The sequence below is a fragment of the Trachurus japonicus genome, chromosome 23, assembly GCF_045865225.1.
Source record: "Trachurus japonicus isolate A0001 chromosome 23, Traja_1.0".
Taxonomy (NCBI): Eukaryota; Metazoa; Chordata; class Actinopteri; order Carangiformes; family Carangidae; genus Trachurus; species Trachurus japonicus.
The window spans coordinates 13,788,218-13,809,662 of NC_140929.1; the positions used below are offsets into that span (position 1 = coordinate 13,788,218).

Consider the following 21,445-nt stretch of genomic DNA (forward strand, 5'->3'; position numbering starts at 1 on the left):
ACACCTTTCAAAACAGGTGTGACACTCGACCGAGATGCTCTGAATGGGAAGATAATTAATCCGTCTCTACCTGGGCAATGACTCCAAACAGACACTGACGTCCGTGTTTCTCTGTTTCTGCTCCTCGTGAGTTAAGGCAGTGATATTAAGGGAAATGTTTTGCTCATCAGCAACTGTGCTCCACCAGCTGCCAAAGCATGGCCGGTAACATATTGCTGTCAGAAAATATTCCTGATCCTGCTCCTCACTTTTACTGCCCCCATGGTTGGTTTTTCACATTGCCCCAAAGGAAAACAAAAACAAAACACACACCAAGTGCATCATCACCTGTTTGTCACATTGCTGCGTTTCCTTTCAGAATAAAAGGCCGGAAAAGTAAAAGGAAGAGTGTTCTCTATTCCCCTCGATCGACAAGTACATTTGCATAAAGGAATACTACACAATCCTTTAAAGGAAGAAAGTACACACACACACACACATACATACACGCACAAACGTAGATCCAATCATACACACACACACACACATCAGAACCAACATTGAACATACATTTCACCCCAGGAGCCACATAAGTAATCTTTCATAAACACATAGTTAAATCGTCTTCATTCCAGTGAAGATGATTTCTGCGATGTATTTTTTTTTCTTTTTTTTTTTTTTTTTACATCAGCTCTTGGTCTTATACAGCAAAGACTGGTTCAAGAGTGTTCACTATCATGAAGATCCAACCCCAAACGTTTTACTCTTCCTAGTCTATGAGGAAAATCTAATTTTGTAGAGATTCAGGGCTTCTGAAAGATGACGGACAATGATCTTTTTCCTAATTCTCTTATTCCATCGTTTCCAAAATATCTAGATAATCTATTCCAGTGGTTACACATGTGCGACCCCAATCTGAATCTGGACTTCGTAACACATTAAAAACATCACTTTTTGAATTGGAGAGGTTTCACTCGGTGAGCAGAATTTGAGATTTATCTGTGGTATAATTGGACTGTAGATTGAGCCTTCATGATGTGAATGCACTGTGGGCAGTAGATGATCATTGATATACCTTCAGAGATGCACCAGTAACGTTTCATTTAGCAGAGTAAGAGTACAGAATACTCATATAGTACTTGATAGATGTTGGCCTTTATACCTTTGGCCGTAGCTACTGATTAAAAGGAAGAAAAGTGGGGAAAAATGAATTCCTTCATCATCCATAGTGACAGCAAAGTGTCCGCGGTCTTCTCTGTCGCTGAGTCAAAGCAAGACGTTAGCTATTGTCGATCAGTGTTAAAGGTGCAATGCTATATACCATGATCATCCTTTGCTTCCTTCACATAAAAAGGACAAAGCTAAGTAGATTCAGACATTAAATTTTTTTTTTTCTCCAAACAGTTCTGTACACAATACGCAGGGCACGGCTGTTGGTGTGAGTGTGGCTTCGTGTTCATCTTTCCGTTGTGACCTTTCTCACTTTGATTCACCATGTGTTCACTCCTCATGCGGCCGCCGAGGAGCTCATTCGGGGGGGGAAAAAAAAAACACACTACAATCATATCTCATTGGCTTTTTTGTGTCGCTGGCACGTGGGCCGATCAGCAGGCGCTCGTAATCTTGACGTGGTCGTCTATGACGCCGTTCGTCAAGCCTCATCAGTGCAACATACTCAAGTTCAATTTGGGGGCAGCAGCAGCACGGGGATGTGAAGTCACGGGTCATCAACATGATCAAAAAAGAAAGAAAAAAAAAGAAACACTTCTCTCTCTCTCTCTTTTTCCACATCTGCGCTTCCTGACGCTTAATGCACCTCTCACACGTTTTCTTTTCTCTCTCTCTCTTTTTCTTTTATCCCTCCTCACACTCGTGGGGTGTTTGCCGTTGATCAGAAGTGTGCGAGTTTTCCAAACCCCTCCCCCCTCACTTCATCGGAGAACCAACCGCCAGCGTTTTGGAACCGAGGGTCAAGTTCCGCAAAAATTTTCAGGGAGTTTTTTTGGGGGGTTTTATACTGTAGGAACGTTTCATGGGCTTCTCAGGGCTTCAAAGGGGGTTGGGTCTATTAGCAGTGCACGCTACCTCCATTTTCCGGGGTAACGTCGGAGGCCAAAAAGGTGAAGGGGGTCGAAGGGGGCAGGGGCCGTTTGGAGGGGGGGTTGGGGAGGCGGGGCGGGGGGTTTAGTAGTGCCGCGCTCAGTGCAGCAACTCTTCAAGCTCACTCTCTTTGAGCTTAGCATTGTCTCTGACTTCATCAAATGTGTATGTCTTCACAATCTTGCCGTTCTGAAAGACTGTGTGTAGCAGGTCCTGTTGGTGAAGAGAAAGACAAGTTGGAAAAGGTGTAAAAAATGAAGAAATGAAGGAAATGAAGGTGAGGAGTGGTGAAGGTGAAAGAACAGGCAGCTCAGTATTGGTGTACTTGATTCTTTTGAAATTGATGCATGTATGTTTTCATCTGGTGTTTGTACTCACCTCGCCATACTCCTCCAGGTCGCCCTTGCCCTCCTCCAGGGTGACAAAGTCTCCGCTCTGTGTCCGGTGCAGAGACAGACGACCTTTCTTTGACCTCTTGTTGGGGTCTGCCACTGGGTCCTTGAACACATTCACCTTTTCAAACAGCACAGGAAAATATATTAGACAAGGAATTTCAAACCATGCTCTGTTTTATTTATTGTGTTTGTGTTTAAAATAAATGATTATGGGCTATTAATGTGTTGTATTTTAAGAGATGAGAGAAAATCTGCTTTTTTAAAAATGCAGCTATTCAATTTTGTAACAGTGAGGTATTTAAATGGGACACACAAATGATCAACAATAGGCGGTAGTCTAGTTTGAAAGTGGGTGTTGAGTGTTGTACTTTGTGTAGTTCAAGTTTATCATTTACGTTATAGTGCAGTGTGCAGCCAACGCAACAGATTGCATTTTGCTCTCTTAAGTGTGTTGGTCCTCACCCCCAGTCCGTTAGTGACCACATAGCTGCATTTAAAGGAACAGTTGAGCAGATCTCTGGTCAGTTTCTGCAGCAGAGCTCCTCCAGAGCCGAAGGCGATGTTCTCAATGGACCACCTGTGTTCCTTCATCCCCTCCACGATCTGTGAAGAGATCAACGGTCAAAACTTGTTGCTGACATGTTATTTAGTGACTGATGAAACCGACTGTTGTTTGGCCTGTACCTCTTGCAGCGTGTTGATGTCGACTCCATCTCCCTGTATGACTCTGATGTAAGGAGGGAGAACCTTAAAACCTTTAGAGTTCTCCTCTGGAGTAAACTTCTTACCCAGGATCTCCAGAACCTGACACAGGTACAAGAAGAGAGGGATATGAAAGTTGTACACAGGAGAGGTCTCAAGATGTTTGTTTAAAAACAAGTGAGCCAATGAGCTCACCTTCAAAACTGTATCCAGTGGGTTTCCTGAGTCTGGGCGAACAACCAGCGGAGCATCTGCACTGCGCTTCTCTATCAGGCCCCGTAGGTCTTCTCCCCAGATCTTCTCACAGGCATTGTAGATGTCGTAGCTGTCGCTGACTATGGACACGGGCACGTTGGGGAACTGTTTGATGATGTGCTCAAAGGCGTCTTTTTCATGGTCCTTGCCCCACGCTGTGATGGTGCTGAGGAGAAGACAGCAGAGAAATGATTAATCCTTGCTCTATAATCACAGACAGATAACAACTGTGACTAGTTTCACTGTTGTGCCTTTAAAAAAAAAAACTTCCCATCATTCATTCAAAATGAAGAGACAAGTAAGTAAGGGCATTCAAGGTAAAATGTTATCTTATATTAATGACAGTCATCATGATAGTGCCACAGAACATCCAGAAGAGGGCAGCACACTCCAGGTTTTAGACAGGAGCCAAACTGCATTTCTTTAACTCAAGATACAAGATGTGTTTAACTGTTCTTACTTAAGATGAAAGTAAGCACATGAAAATAACAATTGAAGGATTCTGAAGACAGGATTTAATCCACTAATATGGAGATAAGATGTATTTAAGACATGTTTTGCTGGTCTTATAGCAGAGTGCGTCATAGTTTTTATCCATCTGACTATATTTGTCTAATTGTTACCTGCAGGTGGTGTTTGGGCCATGAGATGACAAATATGGCTAATGAGAAAGCACAGATCATCTGGAACAGGTAATAATTTCGACATCTGTGCCTGAGGCTCAAATGTCGGGGCAAAGTTTCAATTTTATGTGCCGTGGTCATGAGACATCGACTTAATAAAACCAAGGCAGCTGGAGTTTAACTTGTGGTTTGATTGGAACTTCCACAGAAATATTGGATATGAGGCTCAAACTGTAGCTGGTGGTTGCTACATTAAAATTGTTCAACAAGATTTTGTGTGTATTCCCTATGTACAAGTTTTGATTATTCCTGATGAATATTTCTGTTATTTGTTTGCAGTGACAAAGTTTTGCGAAAAAAGAAAAAGAAAAAAGGAAGGTGACACCCTTGTTTGTTCACTCCTCCCTTTCCTGTCTCTTTATACATGTATCAAAATCAAAGTGGAATTTCACTGTGACTCCTCCCTATTAGGTGGAAACCAAACAGATTTTTACAAGGGGGGTATTACATAACAGTTACTATGACAACCTCTGCCACCATCCCATAATGTAATGGAGCGGGAAGGAAGGATGCAATGGAGCAGCAGTAACTGCCCTGGTGGTGAGATGGAGGTAAGCGTGCTCATGAGACGAAACAGAAAGGGAGATTGTGTGTGTGTGTGTCTGTGTGTGTGTGTAGTATAAATGGATCACTGCCATAAAACAACACCAGGAACATATGAGGGCATGTGCATCAAGGCAGCAGCCAATCAAAACCCTCACCTTTAGCCAATCACAGCCCCATTCACAAAGTGAGATGGATGGAGCACATAATGAGTGTGCGGGCCACCAAGCTCTAATCAGACTAGCGAATTAACACCGAGCTCGACTAAATACTGGTTACGCTCTCACTCAGGCTGATAAAACCCCTCCATCCACGGCTTTGGCAGATAACCAGCCTTTATCTGGAGCAAGTTTTTCTACTTTGAAAATGAATTTGTCTTGTGGATGAAAAAGTTTGCTTACGGATTTGGCTCTTTGCCACAATGTGGGTTCATCTGACCGGAGGCAACGCTGGAGACGAGTTGAGCCGAGCCGAGCCGACCATACCCCTGGTGCTTTCTGGGAATATGTGAATGCAGGGCCTGTGCTCATAATTACCGCTGTGCACAGGAATTCAGCCTCTCGGGGCTAAACGTTACACTTACGGTTTCTGCAAAGTTTGTATATCCCTTAAGAGGAGTGATGAGCACTCTAGCAGACACCCATCTTTACTCTGACGTCTCACATCACCGGTGTAATAATTAAAGGAGGCGGTGAACTACTGCCCTACATCACCGCGAAAACGGTGCCTCTACATCTCCCGTGAAAGCCTGGAAACACTTGACTGCTACACCGGGAGATAATCTGTTTCCTAGCAGGGTCAAAGCTGCAATGATGCACTGAATAAATAAAATCTTGATTGACAAGTGTGTAGTTGTGTGTGTGTACCTGTGTTCTGCAGCAGGCACTGAGAAGCCCGGCACAGGGTCCTTGGTGCCGTAGTACTTCTTAATGACTCCGATGCCGGCGACTGTGTCTGTGCCCTTGAAGTTGACCAGGTGGGCGGAAGCCCCGATGCCTGCAGTCTGCAAACAGGTGGGGGAGGGGTCGTGAGGGATAAAAATCTCATACATATTTACCTTTATACATTTTACATCCTGTTTATTTATTTATATTATCATATTAAAAGACCACCTGTGACATCAGTCAAGGTCCTCTTAGCATTTTTTTTTACTCATAATAACACACCAGGTGATCTGGTTGAAAGCTCTGGAGAAAGCTAGTACTACACGTGGACCATGAGTTAGGATTATTTTGCCCAACTACTATGTTTTAAATAAATCTACATTCAATTCAATTCAAAACACTTAATTTGTCTCCGAAGGGCAATTTAAAAGGCGTGAAGAGCATCATAAAAGGACAAACGGAAAATCAAACCACATAAAAACATTTGTCAAGTGCTACAGTTAAAATATTTCCAATATTTGGCAATAATCTTGCTAACACTTTATTTGACGCCTATCTCAATAACACATTATAACCATACTTATGAGTTAAAATGCAGTTAGCACTGTATAACTACAGTTATAAATATTCATAAATGCTTTATAACAATAATCCTAACACACTATAAGGAATTTTACCATGACTTATAAGGTCAGGTATAGGTTATAATTGTTAGTAACTCGCTGACGATGCCCACATCGATAATGCATTATAAATATGATGCTCTATGATGTGTTATGCTTATTGTTATAAAGCCTTATGATAATTTATGAGTGTTTATAATTATACTTATACACGTTTATAAGCCAATTATAACACATTATATTTATATTTCAACAAATATGTTGCTTTGCTTGAAAAAACTAACAAACTTCCCAGTGTCTGAAGTATGAGAATACCAGTTCTACCTTTACAATATCCACTTTATTAATATATATATACTGTAAGTGTACCTCTTGTGATGACACTCCCCTGTAGCCAAAGTCATGTAGTTTGTACTCCAGTCCCTGCAAGTTCCCAGAAGTCTCTAGGAGGTACTTGGCGAGGATCTTCTTCTGCTCTCTGGAGTTGGTGGCCACGGTGATGGGGTACCAGATCTGAACCAGGATGGTCTGATAGAGAGAGCGACAAGAAAAAAAAGTTAGAGCCCAGTTCATCACGTCTCCAGTTTCATTTCACAGAGTCTGACTATACCACTTCTTCATATGTAATCAAACCCATCATCGCCTCGTTAGCTCAGCTGGTAGCGTGCACACCATTAAGGCTGAGTGGTTGCTGCAGCGACACGAGTTCAAATCCAGCCTGGAGCCTTTGATGTATCATCTCCCTCTCTCCCCTGACCCTGCAGTCTTTCTCTACGTTCCATTTTAAACAACAAGGCGTAAAAAAAAAGAAAGAAAAAAAGAAATCTTTCCGCTCTTGGACAAAAAAACAACAAAAGTCTTTTTTCAGCGCTGAACAGACCGGTGAATGTTTAGTCCACCCGCCGGCCCATCTTCCCAGTATTCAGCTGGTACTAATATCCAAAACTAACAGGCTCAGGGGGATCAAGGAGGCTGCTCATTCACACAAGACAAACTCTGGGAAAAGTACATTCCTCGATGCCGCATGTCAACTCTGGACCAGAATCATAGATTTCAATATGAAAACAAGTGGCTTATCTGTGCTCGCCACCACCAACTGGGACTTTTCATGAAAACACACGTCCTACAATCTGCAGCATATAGTACGTGTGTGTGTGTATCTGTGATGGTTCGATGAATTTTCAAAATTCATCTTGTCAAAGTAGAACAGATTACAGATCGGAGTCTAACAAGTCAGAGAGTCTAGCAAATAAACCACAGTGTCATCATTTACTTCCGCTCCAGGGCAGAGAAACCTAATACGCTAACCCCTGGGTGTTGCTACCACATGAAACAGATATTATGTAACCAGGGCAACCTGTATTTGCCACATACCATGACTCAAATGAAGCTATGAATGACAACAGGACTGACAGCAGAGAGGGTGTGAAAAGTCATTAAATAAAACAAAAGCTCTGAACACCAAGACACACAGTTATGGCTTCTCCACCCACGGGAAAAAAAAAAACATACAACACACACTTGACGTAGCCTACTAATTCTATGCAGTGTGTGTTTTCACCCTGTAACCCTGAGTAGGTCACATGCCTCTTTAGATGAATCATAATCTAAACCATAATATGGACTCATGTGACTGGGCCAAAGCAAGGCCAGTGTCCACACACACACACACACACACACACACACACACACACACACACACACACACACACACAAACACACACAGTCAGTTTAAAGGTCATGACCTCTCTGTGTATCCGACTATCTCTCTTCTCTGTTCACATTAATACTGACTTATGACGCTCCAGGAAGGATAATGTCTCAGACGATAAAATGAAGCAGGAAGGAGAGTAACAAACAACACTCAGGAGGAATGTGTGCGCACACACACACTCGCACACACATACACACACACAAACACACTCGCGTGCCTGCATAACTTCTCGGTCAATGTCCCAGAACAAAATGGAGGGTGATAAGGAAGGACAAAGAGGGATGAATATGAAGAACGTAGGGGTATAGAGAAAAGGGGGGAAGGATGCAAAAAAACAAAAGATTATGGTGAAAAGGATGGAAGAGAAAATAAAAAGAAGAAGAAAAGGGGAGAGGGGGAAAGAGAGAGAGCATGAAAGAGAAAGAGAAACAGAGTTTGACCTAATGACGCAACCCAAGGACACCAGGCTAAACACTACAGCTAATTTTACATCAGACATGAAGAATGACTGTGTGTGAGTGTGTGTGTGTCTGTGTGTGTTCCTGGATGTATTTATATCAGCTGTGAAGACTGACTAAGTGTGTGTGTGTATGTGTGTTTGTGTATGTGCTGTCACATTGCTCTTGGCTATGGGTGACCCATGTCAAACAGTCCTTCATTTTACTGTGGTGTTTGTCATTATCGCTCTGTGTGACTGTGTGTGTCATTATCGCTCTGTGTGACTGTGTGTGTGTGTGTGTGTGTGTGTATCAGATCATAAATGCAAATGCAGACTGGAGTCAAGACAAAAAGAAACTTCTGGTTAATTTGCTTAAAAATGTGTCTGCGAGACGTTCACAGCCGTCCCATTGTACATCATGTAAAATTCTTTCTTTGTGAACAAATGGGTTGAAACACAAGAAGCATTTTGTCTCTGTTTAATCATATTCTAAAGGATCACTGCTGGATTAATCTGTGCAATAAGTCAAACAAGATGTTTATGGACAGAGCTGACACTGTGAGAGATGGAGCGGCCGAGCACTTCCCCGCACGGGCTAAGTGAATTTAGTTCTGCCGAGTCACTGCAGTCTGCTCATGCAGCATTAAGTTCATGAGATGTTTCTGATCTCAGGGAGGAGCCGCACTGAGCATTAGCTCAGAGTCCTAAATTCAAGAAGTTCAAACTGTTTGCTGCTTGTTTCAGATGACTGAACCTTTATTTTAGTGAGTTTTGTTTCTGACTGCATCAACCTGACAGCGTTTGTGTTCTGTGATGACGCCTGATACAGGAAGATGAGGATTTAAGACAGTTTGGCTTTGTTTGAAATAAGCTTACCCTGTTCGCTCAGCTCAGTTTAGTTTAGCATAATTCAAGAATTGTGCTAATTGTAAAATTAAGCTGTAAATTAAAAAAAACGAAACAGAAGAAAACATCCAATCTCTTATTGTCCAAATGTAACAATATCCACCTAATAGCTCCTCTAAGGCTCACTATCACACTCCAACTCCAATCCAAACAAAAACCAAAGTGCAATGACAACAATTCTCTCTGAGCAGTTGCTGGGCAACAAGGAGAGCGGAGAGTAAATTACCGGTCCTGGCTAAGATGTAGTTTGGCACATAACCCCGAGTAAAAATGAAAAATTGATGCTTAAAGTAAAATGTAGCAAGATACAAAGGTAAAATATATAAAAAAAAACAAAAAAACAATGCTTAGTTGTACTTGGTGATCTTCAGGAATCAATCTGCTCACCCAACTAAACCTGGTTCAGCAGGAAAAGCCAGAAAGCATATTTCCCAAGATGTTGAATGATTTCCTTCCAGATTGCAGCAAACAAACACGACTGATTGATTGATAAACTTGAGTGAATAAAAGCCGACACCCATTCTTCACAGTGTCTAGAATAATTTCAGAGATGTGATGCCTCGGGGAAAAGAACACAGGTCTGAGAGGGGGAAAGGGGGAGAGGGGAGGGGTTGATTTAGAACCTAAATTATTTTGTCGACTACAAAAACACCACACAAAGAATGTTCCAACATCCAGCTCTCTTGATCTTGTGCTTTTCAGCCAACCTGTATGAATCACGGCGCTGCAGTGACAACACATCTCAGGGAAACGATTAAGCAATAAGCCGAGACAGGAGTGTATTTCACTGGGCTTCTCCAAGAAGATGAGATAAGAAGCGCCATTGGGCCCGCTGCCAAGCCACGTATCTTATGGCTTTTATAAAACTATTAACTCAACAACGCAATAAAGAGAGCATAAATGTTGCTAATGTCTTTTGTCTTTAATCGATAATCAAACAAAACTAACCGTCAGCTCCTACTGATACACTTGGCATTGTTGCTTCAGATGCAACAGGAGAAGTTTCAACTACTATATAGGAGCAATAAATTTACAGCCGATTTTAACATGCTATCCAAAACTGGAGACTGAAGCCATTAAAGGAACAATGCAACAATTCAGTGCTGCATTTCCATTAAGTCTTGGGGGTAGATCAAAATAAAAATCATCAAATTAGAAAGAGCAGACGCTGAGATGCAGACTAAGTTTGCAGTGTGATCCAAATCCCAAAAAACACTGGATCTGATTCCTACACTTCCCACAATGCAATCACACCAGATGCTGGCCTGTTCAATGCCAGCGTCCCCCTAAGCTCAGAGGATGATGACTAACAGAATAATACACTTATCATTCTGGGCAGAGAAAGACAAACAAGATCAACTTACCTCCACCCAGTTGGTCAGCCAGTAGCATTCAGGGTCCGTGCTCTCCACTGTGAACAAAACATTGCCTCGAGGAATGACACTCCCCTCTGGCACTGCCTTGATTTCAATGGGCAGGTGTCCTTTGTATTTCTGGAGGCACACAGATAAACACAGAAAATGATATCAGAATTACCATCAGGTTTTCACTGTCAGCTTCGTCTCCGTGGCTTGGAAAGGGTGTTTTTTTTATTTTTAGTGACATGACTTAGAGAAAGGAGAGCTGGTGAGAAGCAACCTTCAGACATCTGCTTCACACCTGGTGCTGTGTGGAAAGGCAGTGACACACACACAGGCACACACACAGACACACACACAGCTCCTGCATTTCAAACCTGGCCTGAAGCTAAATTTTCAAATCTTATGTTGCATTTCACATCGAAATACAAAGTGTGCACTGGATGAAAGACCCTGAATCTCCAAGTAGGACTTCATAACATATCACACACCGCCTGCGCATTTGTATGCTCGATATGGGCCTTGTGTTTGCTGGTTTACAAGATCATCAACGCCATAGGCTGAGTGATTAGTGGAAAAAATACAAATTGAGAGGAGAAGACCGAGTGTCAACAAGGCTTTATTAACACTTCTCCTCACTTGAGCAGATCCTTTGTCAGTACAGAGCGCCGTGCTCTCTCCAAGGTGCTGAAACAGTGTCTCTCAATAATCAGAAACATTGTGTTCACACTTTCTCAGATACATAAATTGACTCATTTTCTATCCGGCTTGCATCTCAAGAAGAGCTCTCTCTCTCTCCTCTGCGGCGCCGCATGTGGTTCAGATTTGTTCTCATATTAGCGTGCGTTCATTACACGTCAGGAATTTACTTTATTTGTGAGAAATGGCTTTTAACCACTGAGCTACCTGTGAAGATGTAGACCGTTTATTTTTAGCCCTGCTGCAGAGTTGTGACAGTGAGGTTTTATCATCAAAAACGCTACAAACACTTTAAACCCAATCTGGAAACAAATTCAATCTAACAGTAATCAGATTGCGAAGCTTGCTCACTGTACATTATGTGTGTTTATCAGGAACACTCTGTACGTCCTAAGGTGTGTGTGTGTGTGAGAGAGAGAGCGACTGTCCTTTAGCATCTGGATACGTCCTCTTCATGTTTCATGTGCAAACATTAGCACATGCTGGCACCTGTGTATATGTACAACTCCACACATGGTTTCAACTCCCAGCAGTCTTTCCTTGATTTTTCTTTTCTTTTCAGGGAACTTGCAACAGTCTCTCACCTCCAAGATGTAATTCCAGCCCCGCTCGTTGAAAACATCATCCTGGAAGTGTTCTCTGTAAACTTCCTTGGCCTCCTGGATCTTCTCCTGAGTCACAACCTTTCCTGCAGAGGACGAGGAAAAGGAGTAGGGGACGGAGGTGGGGAATGAGGGAAGAAGGAAGAATAAAGCAGAGGGACATGAAGGTACGGAGGGAGATGTCTGAGAAACATGTAATTAAATTACAAGCATCCCGTGCATGCAGACAAGGCGTCTTTGTCCGGCAACGACGCGCACAACAAACACACCAGCCAACCGAGCCCTTGTTCCATTTCAAGTTTGACTTGTTTCTGACCAGGAACTTTTCAGTAGTTTTTTGGGTAGGATTTTGGCGAGCTGACATACAGTAGTTTCTAAATATAGATAGTAGTTTCTCCACTGTTTCAAGTCTTTCTTTTCTTTTACCGCCTGTTGGCACCAGCTTCAAATTTACAGTACAAACTTAAGAGAGGTATCAATGGTTTTATCTAACTCTTGCCAGCAAAGCTCATTTATTATTATTTATTATTCCTTTTGACTGTTTTTTTTTTACTAGGAAAGTTTTTTTGAACATATTTCCAAACTAATTTCATATAAAAAAGACATGATTATCTGAGACTATGTCATGTGAGTGGAAAACTATTGAGTTGACACTTCCAGTAGTGTGGTTTTGGTAAACAGAGGTTCTGCTTTCACTGTGATTTTCCTGTCTGAGAGAAAGTCACTGACGTCTCCTGCAGCCCTACTCCCTCTGTGAAAGTGAAGTTGGGGAGGACTAAACTTCACTCCCTGACTCACTCCACAAGAATCATGATCCACACTTTTGGTTGGGTGAGTTCGAGGGTCGAGGATGCATCTCTAATGACTGGCCTAATCACTGAGCTCGGAGGGACGCTGCGCACAGACAGCTGGCCTTTCTCCCTCCGACGGTGAAAGAGCAGCTGTGCTTTTGTCTTCTCTCCCTCTGTTATCCCTGGCTCTCCGTCTCCCCCGCACCTCTGCTACCACACCATGAAATCCTCTTAGGAGGAGGGAGATTCTTTTTTTTCCTTTCTCTCTTTTTTTCTTTCAACCTTTTCTCTTTCTATATCTCTTGCTCTCTCTCATGCCCCTCGGGATCAAATCAGCTATCGTAAACATCCACCTTCGCTACGTTGAGTTAATTAGGGCAGAGAGTGTATTGTACACATCCAACTTTCAGTCTTTTCTCTACCTATTTCTTCGTAACCTGCTGGCTGTGTGTGTTACGCCCTGTACACTCTAATCAAAGTGAAGCACAGTGTAACCTTGCTGGTTTTTTAAAGTGGGTAAAAGCACTGTTGCCGTGGGCCACAATAGCAGACACCTGCCCTGCTGAAGTGTCCTTGAGCAATGGACTGAATTTTGAGTAGCTCCACGTACACTGTTCAGAGGCTGACCCTGTGCTCTGACCTTGCTCTGGAGATGGGAGAGAAAAAAAGATTCATTTCTCCCACAGGGACCAATAAAGTATCACAGAGGGAGCCATAAAGCTTGTGGTGATTTTGTTTTTAACCCATACTCAATCTTCTCTAATTGAAAAAATAAAAATAAACTGAACAAAAGTCGAATAAATAACGGCTGTACTGTGCAGCTTCAACAGCATGAGGGTGAAACTGATGAAAAAGTTAAGGAAAACAGAGTCTATGTTTGGGTTATGTAATCCAAGCATAGGAATGTTACCCTATTTAATTTGTTAAGTTGACTGGAAACACATTTTTTTATTTACACAAAAGGCCTGAAGAGTCAGCGGCCACAGTGGATGTGGCTTGGTAGCTTCAAACATACAAGCTGCAAAGTCATTCAGCCTGGCAGCCGGCAGAGCTCCTACTGGGTTGGAGTTCAGACCTCCATGTGTTCTGCAGGACACTTATTCATCCAATTGCACAGGACAAAACACTGAACTCTTTTAATTCTAAATACACATGTCTTCTGTTTTTCCTGGATAAACTAGTTGTTTTAACATCAGTTGCACATCTCCTCCCTTACAGTCTCTGAAGCTCTAGCAAGAACGAGGTGTCTTGCATTGGTGTTCGAGCCTCTCCCCTGATTGGCTGACACAGAGCCAGGCCAACCGCAGGCAGCATATTACAAAACCTGACAAAATGTACTAGTAAATGCAAGTGGCAGTCGTTAGTGTTGAAATTAGCTAAAGAGAAAGTCAAATTCTGATGACGAGGCTAAAATACTTGGTCAGTCAAGTTTGTAGTCTGCACCTGGGCATAATAAAAGTGAAAATAAAAAGTGTAACTTATATAACAATGCGTTTGATACTGTGAGATACTTTAAACTTGATCAAAGTATTTATATAGCACCTTGTATTTCATTTAGTCAAAAATGCATTTTCTACAACATGGGACCTTTAAATCTGAGTGAGAACTTACCTTTTAGGTATTTGTGAAGGATGTACTGTAGGCCGTAGAAGACAGTTTTGTCATATTTGACTTTTCTGCTTTTGCTGGGATCTGTCCTCTTCTCGCGGCACTCGAAGTAGGAGTACACTTTACTTGTGTTGGGGGGGTACTGTTTGTAATGTGTTACCTACAGAGACAAACAGAGCACATATTGACGAGATTAGAAACGTGATCCTGGGTATCTACAATAAATAACCAGTTGAAGATAATGTTGCATTCTAACAGGTAATGCTATGGATCTTCTTTCCAATGGCTACGCCTCACAACTAAAAGCAGCAAGATACATGAGAAAAGTCATAGTCAGTGTTTGCTCTTGCTGAGTAGCTGGTCAGGAGATTTAAAGCAGAAGTAAGTGATATATTTGTGTTAATATAAGTCTTAAATAGTTATATCTTCCGACAGCAATCACTTACATAGAGTGTTTGGACTGAAACACGGGTCTCTCAGTCCCTCTGCTCTGCTCTGAGCCGAAGAGAAAACATTTATCGTATCCTACAGTTTTTATCCAATGAGGAGAGAGAACAGCATGCAGGGCTGTGTGTGCAGCCAAGGAACGCCGTGAATGTGGCGACGTAGGGACGAGGACTGTTATGGTGCGTTCAAGGAAACTCGTATTTTTCCGACCGTGAAGTGGTACCAGTTCGATCTGGTACGAGTTCACCGGTCGGAAGTTACGAGTGGCCGTTATAGTGACTTTCACCGGTAAAACAGGTCGGAAAAACACGAGTGGGTTGCCTGAAACGCTACAAAGTTGTAAGTTGTGACTTGAAGCTGTAATTTACGATTTCAAAAGCCTGCCTGGAACGCAGCATTAGCGAAAACGACCGGACCACTTACTTCTGCTTTAACAATGCATGAATTCTTAACAAGGTACAAATCAATAGCAACACTTTTGTCTTGTTATGGACGTGTGAAAGGTTAGGTCTATTTTTTGTACAAGGACTTTTTGGAGTGCACAGCTATTCATGCTCAACTCTATGTTATAATAACCATGCTACATTTATTACACAGGAGCGAGTGGACACGCTATATACTCCTCTACATTTCACAATAAAGGGTGTGCAACATTAGATAACATTGTCTTCCAGAGGAACTAATCACAACCTGCATAAATGTTGAAATGCCTTCAATCTTACATTGCAAAGTCTGATAATCATCTCAATGTTATACTGTTGTGTGATGTTGGAGCAGTTTCTGGGATGCAAAGGTACTGTAATATAACATTTTCAAGGAGCAAATAAATTCTCAATGCTCAGAAACAAATGAGTCAGCGGATTCAACAACTCGGTGCAAACACATGCAGCCCAGAGAGCTACTGTATTCAGAGTTACAACACAAGAAGGTATATGAAGCAACGCCATCGTAGTGTTCTCAGTCATCTGTAATTACAAGGTATCAAACCAAATTCCAGTCCAGTAAAAGAACGATCTATCCATCTATTGTGTTAAAATCAAATACATGTCACAATCAGGGTGAGGCATGTTAGACTTTTCTACACGCAGACACGTCCTCTATTATTCTGCTACTGTGTCATTATCCAGAAAATACCAGTCTCAGTTTGGTGCGTGCTTTCAGTGATCTTCTAATCTACTGTCAACGGCCTGATATGATACCGAGAGCAGTGACATTTCGAATCAAGCAAACCCCTCTGAGACATGCCCAGACATGTTTCATACACAAAGATAAACACTGTGTGAGGGACACACGCTACCTTTAAGACGCACACTAACAAAAAAAGGACGAGACGCAGCAGTCGGCCGTCGCTGCCAAGTCATCAATTAAACCCCCAAATGAGTTCAGGGATTTCCAGGGAGTACACTGGGGCATTTGAGGATTTAACCCTCATCACAGCACCACTTGTGTGCACTGAATTAACAGACTGAGGACATGAGGACAGGGCAGAGTTTGACTGGTCTGTCTGTTATCTTAAATGTTTGCAGCTCTGTCTCCAAGTCAAGAAAGGATTTTACTACACAACCAACAGAATATGAACCAAGGGTAAACATAGGTCAAGGCCTCGTCCTTCCTTCGACTACAACCTTGGTAACGCACAGGACTTCACACCTTTATAAATACATTGAGGTTGTGTTGGAACTAGGGTTGTATGGCCTGAAGGCTAAATCACAACCTAGAAAGCCAGCTGAGTTTGTGAGGAAGAGACGAGAGAGGAGATAAATGTCAATGAACTACTCAGTTTCTTTGACCTATGTCTCTGTCCTTTCCTCTGAGCTTCCGATGACTCAAAATAGAGTCAAGACATACAACATGACACTAGGCCAGACCACGTGTGTGTACACATTCACTGGTGCACATGCCCATGTAAACACACAAACCAGCCAGTCAAGGGACACCGCCCACAGAAACATTTCAGGATTAATAATTCATTATCGACCCTAGACTGTTAGTTAAGAATATGGACAGCTACATTCGATTGTAATTCAGTGTGTAGTAGCTGACATCCCATTGTCAAGTGTGAACACAATTTTAACATGTGCTGGTGGAGACCAAAACAGAGCTAAAATCAGAGTGCGTATTGGATTAATCAGGTGACTAGAAATTGAGCTTTTTTATTCCATGTCAATTTTTTTCTTTTGTTTTGTTTCAGTTCCCATCCCAGCTTTATGAGGTGATAATATGTTGTGCTGCTGACAGCTTGTTCCTCAAATACAATCCCCTGAGGTCATACGAGAGAGACTTTTTATTGATCCCACTGATGGGAAATCAAAAGTCAGTGTTTAATTTCAATGATTTTAAAAATTACAACAGTTTTTCACAGCTTCAAAGCTGCAGATTTTATATTAAGACTTTTCACTGGGAAGGTGAGCTGTTAATGAAAATAACTGTTTTCTGCAGTCATACACAACTTTAACTTTTTAAAATTCACTTCAATCTCTGATCTGTGCTGACACTGCGTTACCTGTGAAAACCTGTTTCCTACTTCAGAGTTAACCAATATGGCTCAGATTCATTTGATACAAACACTCAGCAACTGCCTATGAAAGTACAGAGTTCAAGTAGGGTCAATGTTTTTCACTCATCAATTATTATTATTAAGTTTTCGCTCTAGCCTTCCCTTAAAGGGGACGTATTATGGAAATATTTTTGAAGGCTCTTTACACATATTTTGGGATGTTTGTCTCTCCTTTCAGCCTCCAAAATGTGAGAATTGACAATAAAATCTGTCATTTTCAGGCTCCCGAGGTCGAAATCCATTTGGTTTTACGAGCTGTTCCCTCAGTTGACATACAATGATGTCATTAGTTTTCAAATTTGCATACCCCTACGTGCGAGTACCTGTACTGGTAGAGGGGGCGTGGCGAGCAGTGGCTCATTTGCATTTAAAGGGACAGGCACTGAAACCAGCTGTTCTGAACAGAAGAGAGATGTGATGTTTGATCCTTGGAGTATTTTGACCGAAGCATGTCACAGACACGTCTTGAAGACATCCGAGAACTATCATATTTGTGGAAAAGGGTCATAACATGTCTCCTTTAAGGATTTCCTTGTGTCTCTGATCGCCCTCAGTGAAGAATTAAACGCTTGGTCATCAGAAGTGCTCATTTGGCCACCAGACAGGACACTTTCAGGTGCGGCCTCGTTCCAAGCGGGACAACATCTGAAGCCTGCAGCAGCATGTGGCAAAATGCTTCATTGGACCATCCCATTACTTAAATGCCACAGGTCTCGACCCACTCTGTAGCTACTTTGCTCTGTGAAAATGTTTTTCCCACAAAAATCTTGGAGGCGTGCCGACTTAGTAGCTGTAATTCTATCTGGATTACAGGTCAGAAAAATGTCATGTTACATAAAAGTGGTCATATGGAGACATCCTTGTGTTGTGGTATTGCTTTTTACAAAAAAAAACTGTGGGAACAATGACACACTGTATGGCCTCCACCCTGTAATATGTTCAAATCCAATTCCACATAGCAACAATGGCCCTGTGCATGTGTGTGTATGTGTGTTTCCAGACAATAGGCGAGGTTGGCTTTCTGGGTGAGTCTTGCTTTTCGATCCAACCAGACAAAACAAAAAGGCATTCAGGTACAGTTTGTTTTTATGTCCTGTCAACAAAGTGCATGCCTCTGGTTGGTCTGCGAGTCACTCAGCTTTCTCCTCCCACACCCCCCACCCCTCTCTCTTTACAAAGGTTACCACAGACTTTCACTGAAGCAACGATGCACACCCCAATACACAGTAAACAGTGACATTTGTCAATTCGGTAAACTTTTTTCTGAGCTCTGGAGTAGAGACAACAGATCTTGCATAACTGAAAAGTTGGCTTATTGTCAGGTTTTATCTTTTGTGTAACTCAAGTGGCAGTTTAAAGACACAATGACAGTAACTTCAGCCTGGTGTACAGTAGCAACACAGGTGCATGGTGCAAAGACACAACAGGAAATTTGAGACTTTAAATATCCTGACTAGAAACACATTTTCTCAGTGATGTATCTGCTTTATATTGGGCACAGTGGAGCATTTTGGGGGGAGTGTTTTTCTAATTAGTCATTTCTTTCTGGGATAAAGAAAAACATAAAACTTTCCAGTTTCTATAGTAGTGAGGAACAGGGAAATGTATACCCCTCATCAACCATAATGGACAATTTTTGAGTCTCACACAACTAACCTTATCATGTATTACTTTAATTCAACTTTCATTTAAATCAAATCAATTCAAATAAATATAAAAAAAATGTCATTTCTACAGGAGGCAACAGGTATAATATCTTTAAAACAATGTAACTAATTTCAAAGTAAAAGCCTCACAAACTGGATAATTGACGGGGCCTTTCTTGTGCCACTGAATGACAGCACTTTAAATTTGATTTGCTCTGCAGATGTCAGTCATTTTTGACCACATTTTTCACAATTATATGTTAAGTGATCATTGGCAACAATCAGAGCACCAAATTATAACCAAGGTTACAACTCATGGGTTCAGCTCGGTTATAAAAACAGAACTTCTCACCCACAGGCTTTTTTCTTTTTTTAAGAAAACAAGGACACATCCTGAAGGAGTGAAGGTCCTTTTCCTTAACAACCTGCCTCCATGAGTGCCACTAATCAGTAGTGACATTAACATTAATGTGACCATTTATGATCTGAAGTGTCTAAATAAGTCTTCACCAGAGCTTATATTTTGAACTCATCCTTAAACTACTGGAAATAAAGTATAAATAGAACAGACTTTCCATCCTTCACACACCTGCTCCAAGAAATGAAAACCAAAACTGTTACTGTACCTTGGAAAGAGAAATTGAAAGTTACATCCTCAAATCCAGAAACAAAACTAAATCTTCACAAAAAACTGTTAAGAACTGTAAAACTAGGGGTTTTTTATGGGACATTTAGCTGTATTATGGTTCACTGGTCTTGGAGCAAAACGCTCACACACTCTCAAAGCCTGGCTGGGAGTCAAAGAGTAAATTAGTGGACAATGGTTCATTTGTTGAAGGATATGTTATAGAAAAAAAGCATTAGGCCTACTCTATACCTCATGCCACCTTATTTGAATTTACAATACAATAAACAGATTCACACGATGCCTTCAAGTACAACCTGTTCCCACGACGAAGTGTTTTTCCATGATTGTAAGGCAGTGCTAATGATTACACCACTTACTGATGTAGGCTAACTAATGGTGGGTTGATGTGAGCAAATGCTTTAGTTGTGTTTCATCAGACTAACATTTCAAAGTTCAACTTGGTATTTGATCTCAGTCTACAGTTTTCGGTTTCATTTTTAGCTGTCTTTCAAACTTAACAAATAATTTACCGGTATCCACATCTACCTCCCGCCCCCACGCCTCCTATGATAATGACTGCCTTTCTGTCCCATCATCTCGATGACTGAATGCTGTAAAACATGATTGCTGTACATGGCAACCGCCCGACAGACCGACAGCCAATTCCTACGTGCGGCAGCGCAGCACCTGCAAGTGCATTTACCCTCTGTTTGCATAGTTCATTAGCGGCCGGGGTTATGGCACTTAAAACGTCTCTGGATGTTATATTTCCCCCATTATAACAACAACGCTTACAAGCCTGCAGCCAACTGTTACGTTAAATGGCATTAAAAGGCCCCGAGCGGGTAAATACATCCACTGCGGGTCAGTTAACCTAGCTGTGTCACTCTGGGTAACATGCATCCGGCTTGCTCCCTCCTTTAACTTTCGGTTTTGATTCCCCGAAAGTGATACATCGCTACAGACAGCGGCTAGCTCCACGCTGGCTAACGCTTCACCCGGCCGGGGCTCTTGAATGAGACTTTACCCATGTGCAGCAGCTCACCGGGCTACCCGCACAGCACTTGCTAGCTAGTGGCTAATATTAGCTCCTTCTGCTTCTTCCTTCTTTTCTTTTTTTCAATCATTCCCCTTCGTCTTCCTACTGCGCTCTCTATGAGCTAGCAGGCAAGCAAGCTAGCTAATTCAGCTAGCCCGGATACCACAGAGAGACTGGCAAAGCCGGTGAAATGAAAAACTGGCTCCGTATTAATAAGCATCAGTCCCGGGGCTGTGTTAGCTATCTCAAAGAGGGATGGCTGCTTTGCTTTCTGAGTCTGGCACCCCATCTTCTCCCCTGTACCAGCCCTCCTCTCTCCTCCTCTTCCTCCAGCCTGACGGCCTGCTGTTAACCGACGGAGACCGGCCACAGAGAGCAGTGTGATGGCCTTGGGACTGATGATGAAACCACCTTGACTTTATCAATTTTCATCCATCAGCCGCTCCCCTCCACCCAAAGCCTCCCTCCCTCTCTCCCTCCGTCTGCAGCAGCAGCAGCCGCGTAGTTACCTTGTATGAATCGGTCGCTAGCAGTATGTTGAAGTCTCCGTCTCTGCGCTCCATCTTTTCCCCCCTCGGTTGTGAGTCAGTCGCAGCTGTCAGTGTGTTGTGTTGCGCGCCGTGCTGCTGGGGACTCCTGCCTGGTAGTGGAGCTGGCTGCTGGGCAGGGGGGAAGGACGAGCGGAGAAGACCGGGCGGGGGAGGGGGCGGGCGGACTTGTCGTCACCAAAATTCTGGCGCACCTAACGTAGCGTACACCCTCGACTACACTCGGCTTTACTCGGCCTTGTTGTACAGCCAGCCAATCAGCGAACACGGTGAGACCAAAGATCGTCCATGGCCAGAAG

General features: G+C 42.5%; 1 protein-coding gene across 1 annotated transcript; it reads right to left on the minus strand.

The window, feature by feature from the left end:
* Positions 1–269: 269 nt before the first annotated feature.
* nampt1 (nicotinamide phosphoribosyltransferase 1) lies at positions 270–21,236 on the minus strand. The gene is made up of 11 exons (XM_085769617.1): positions 21,108–21,236; positions 14,285–14,441; positions 11,865–11,968; positions 10,588–10,716; positions 6,534–6,692; positions 5,524–5,660; positions 3,372–3,597; positions 3,159–3,278; positions 2,937–3,077; positions 2,458–2,592; positions 270–2,292 (listed from the first exon to the last, which is right to left on the minus strand). Exons 1-11 carry the CDS (start codon positions 21,159–21,161, stop codon positions 2,179–2,181), a joined length of 1,476 nt encoding a protein of 491 aa, XP_085625743.1. The 5' UTR covers positions 21,162–21,236; the 3' UTR covers positions 270–2,178.
* Between the last annotated feature and the right edge of the window lie 209 nt (positions 21,237–21,445).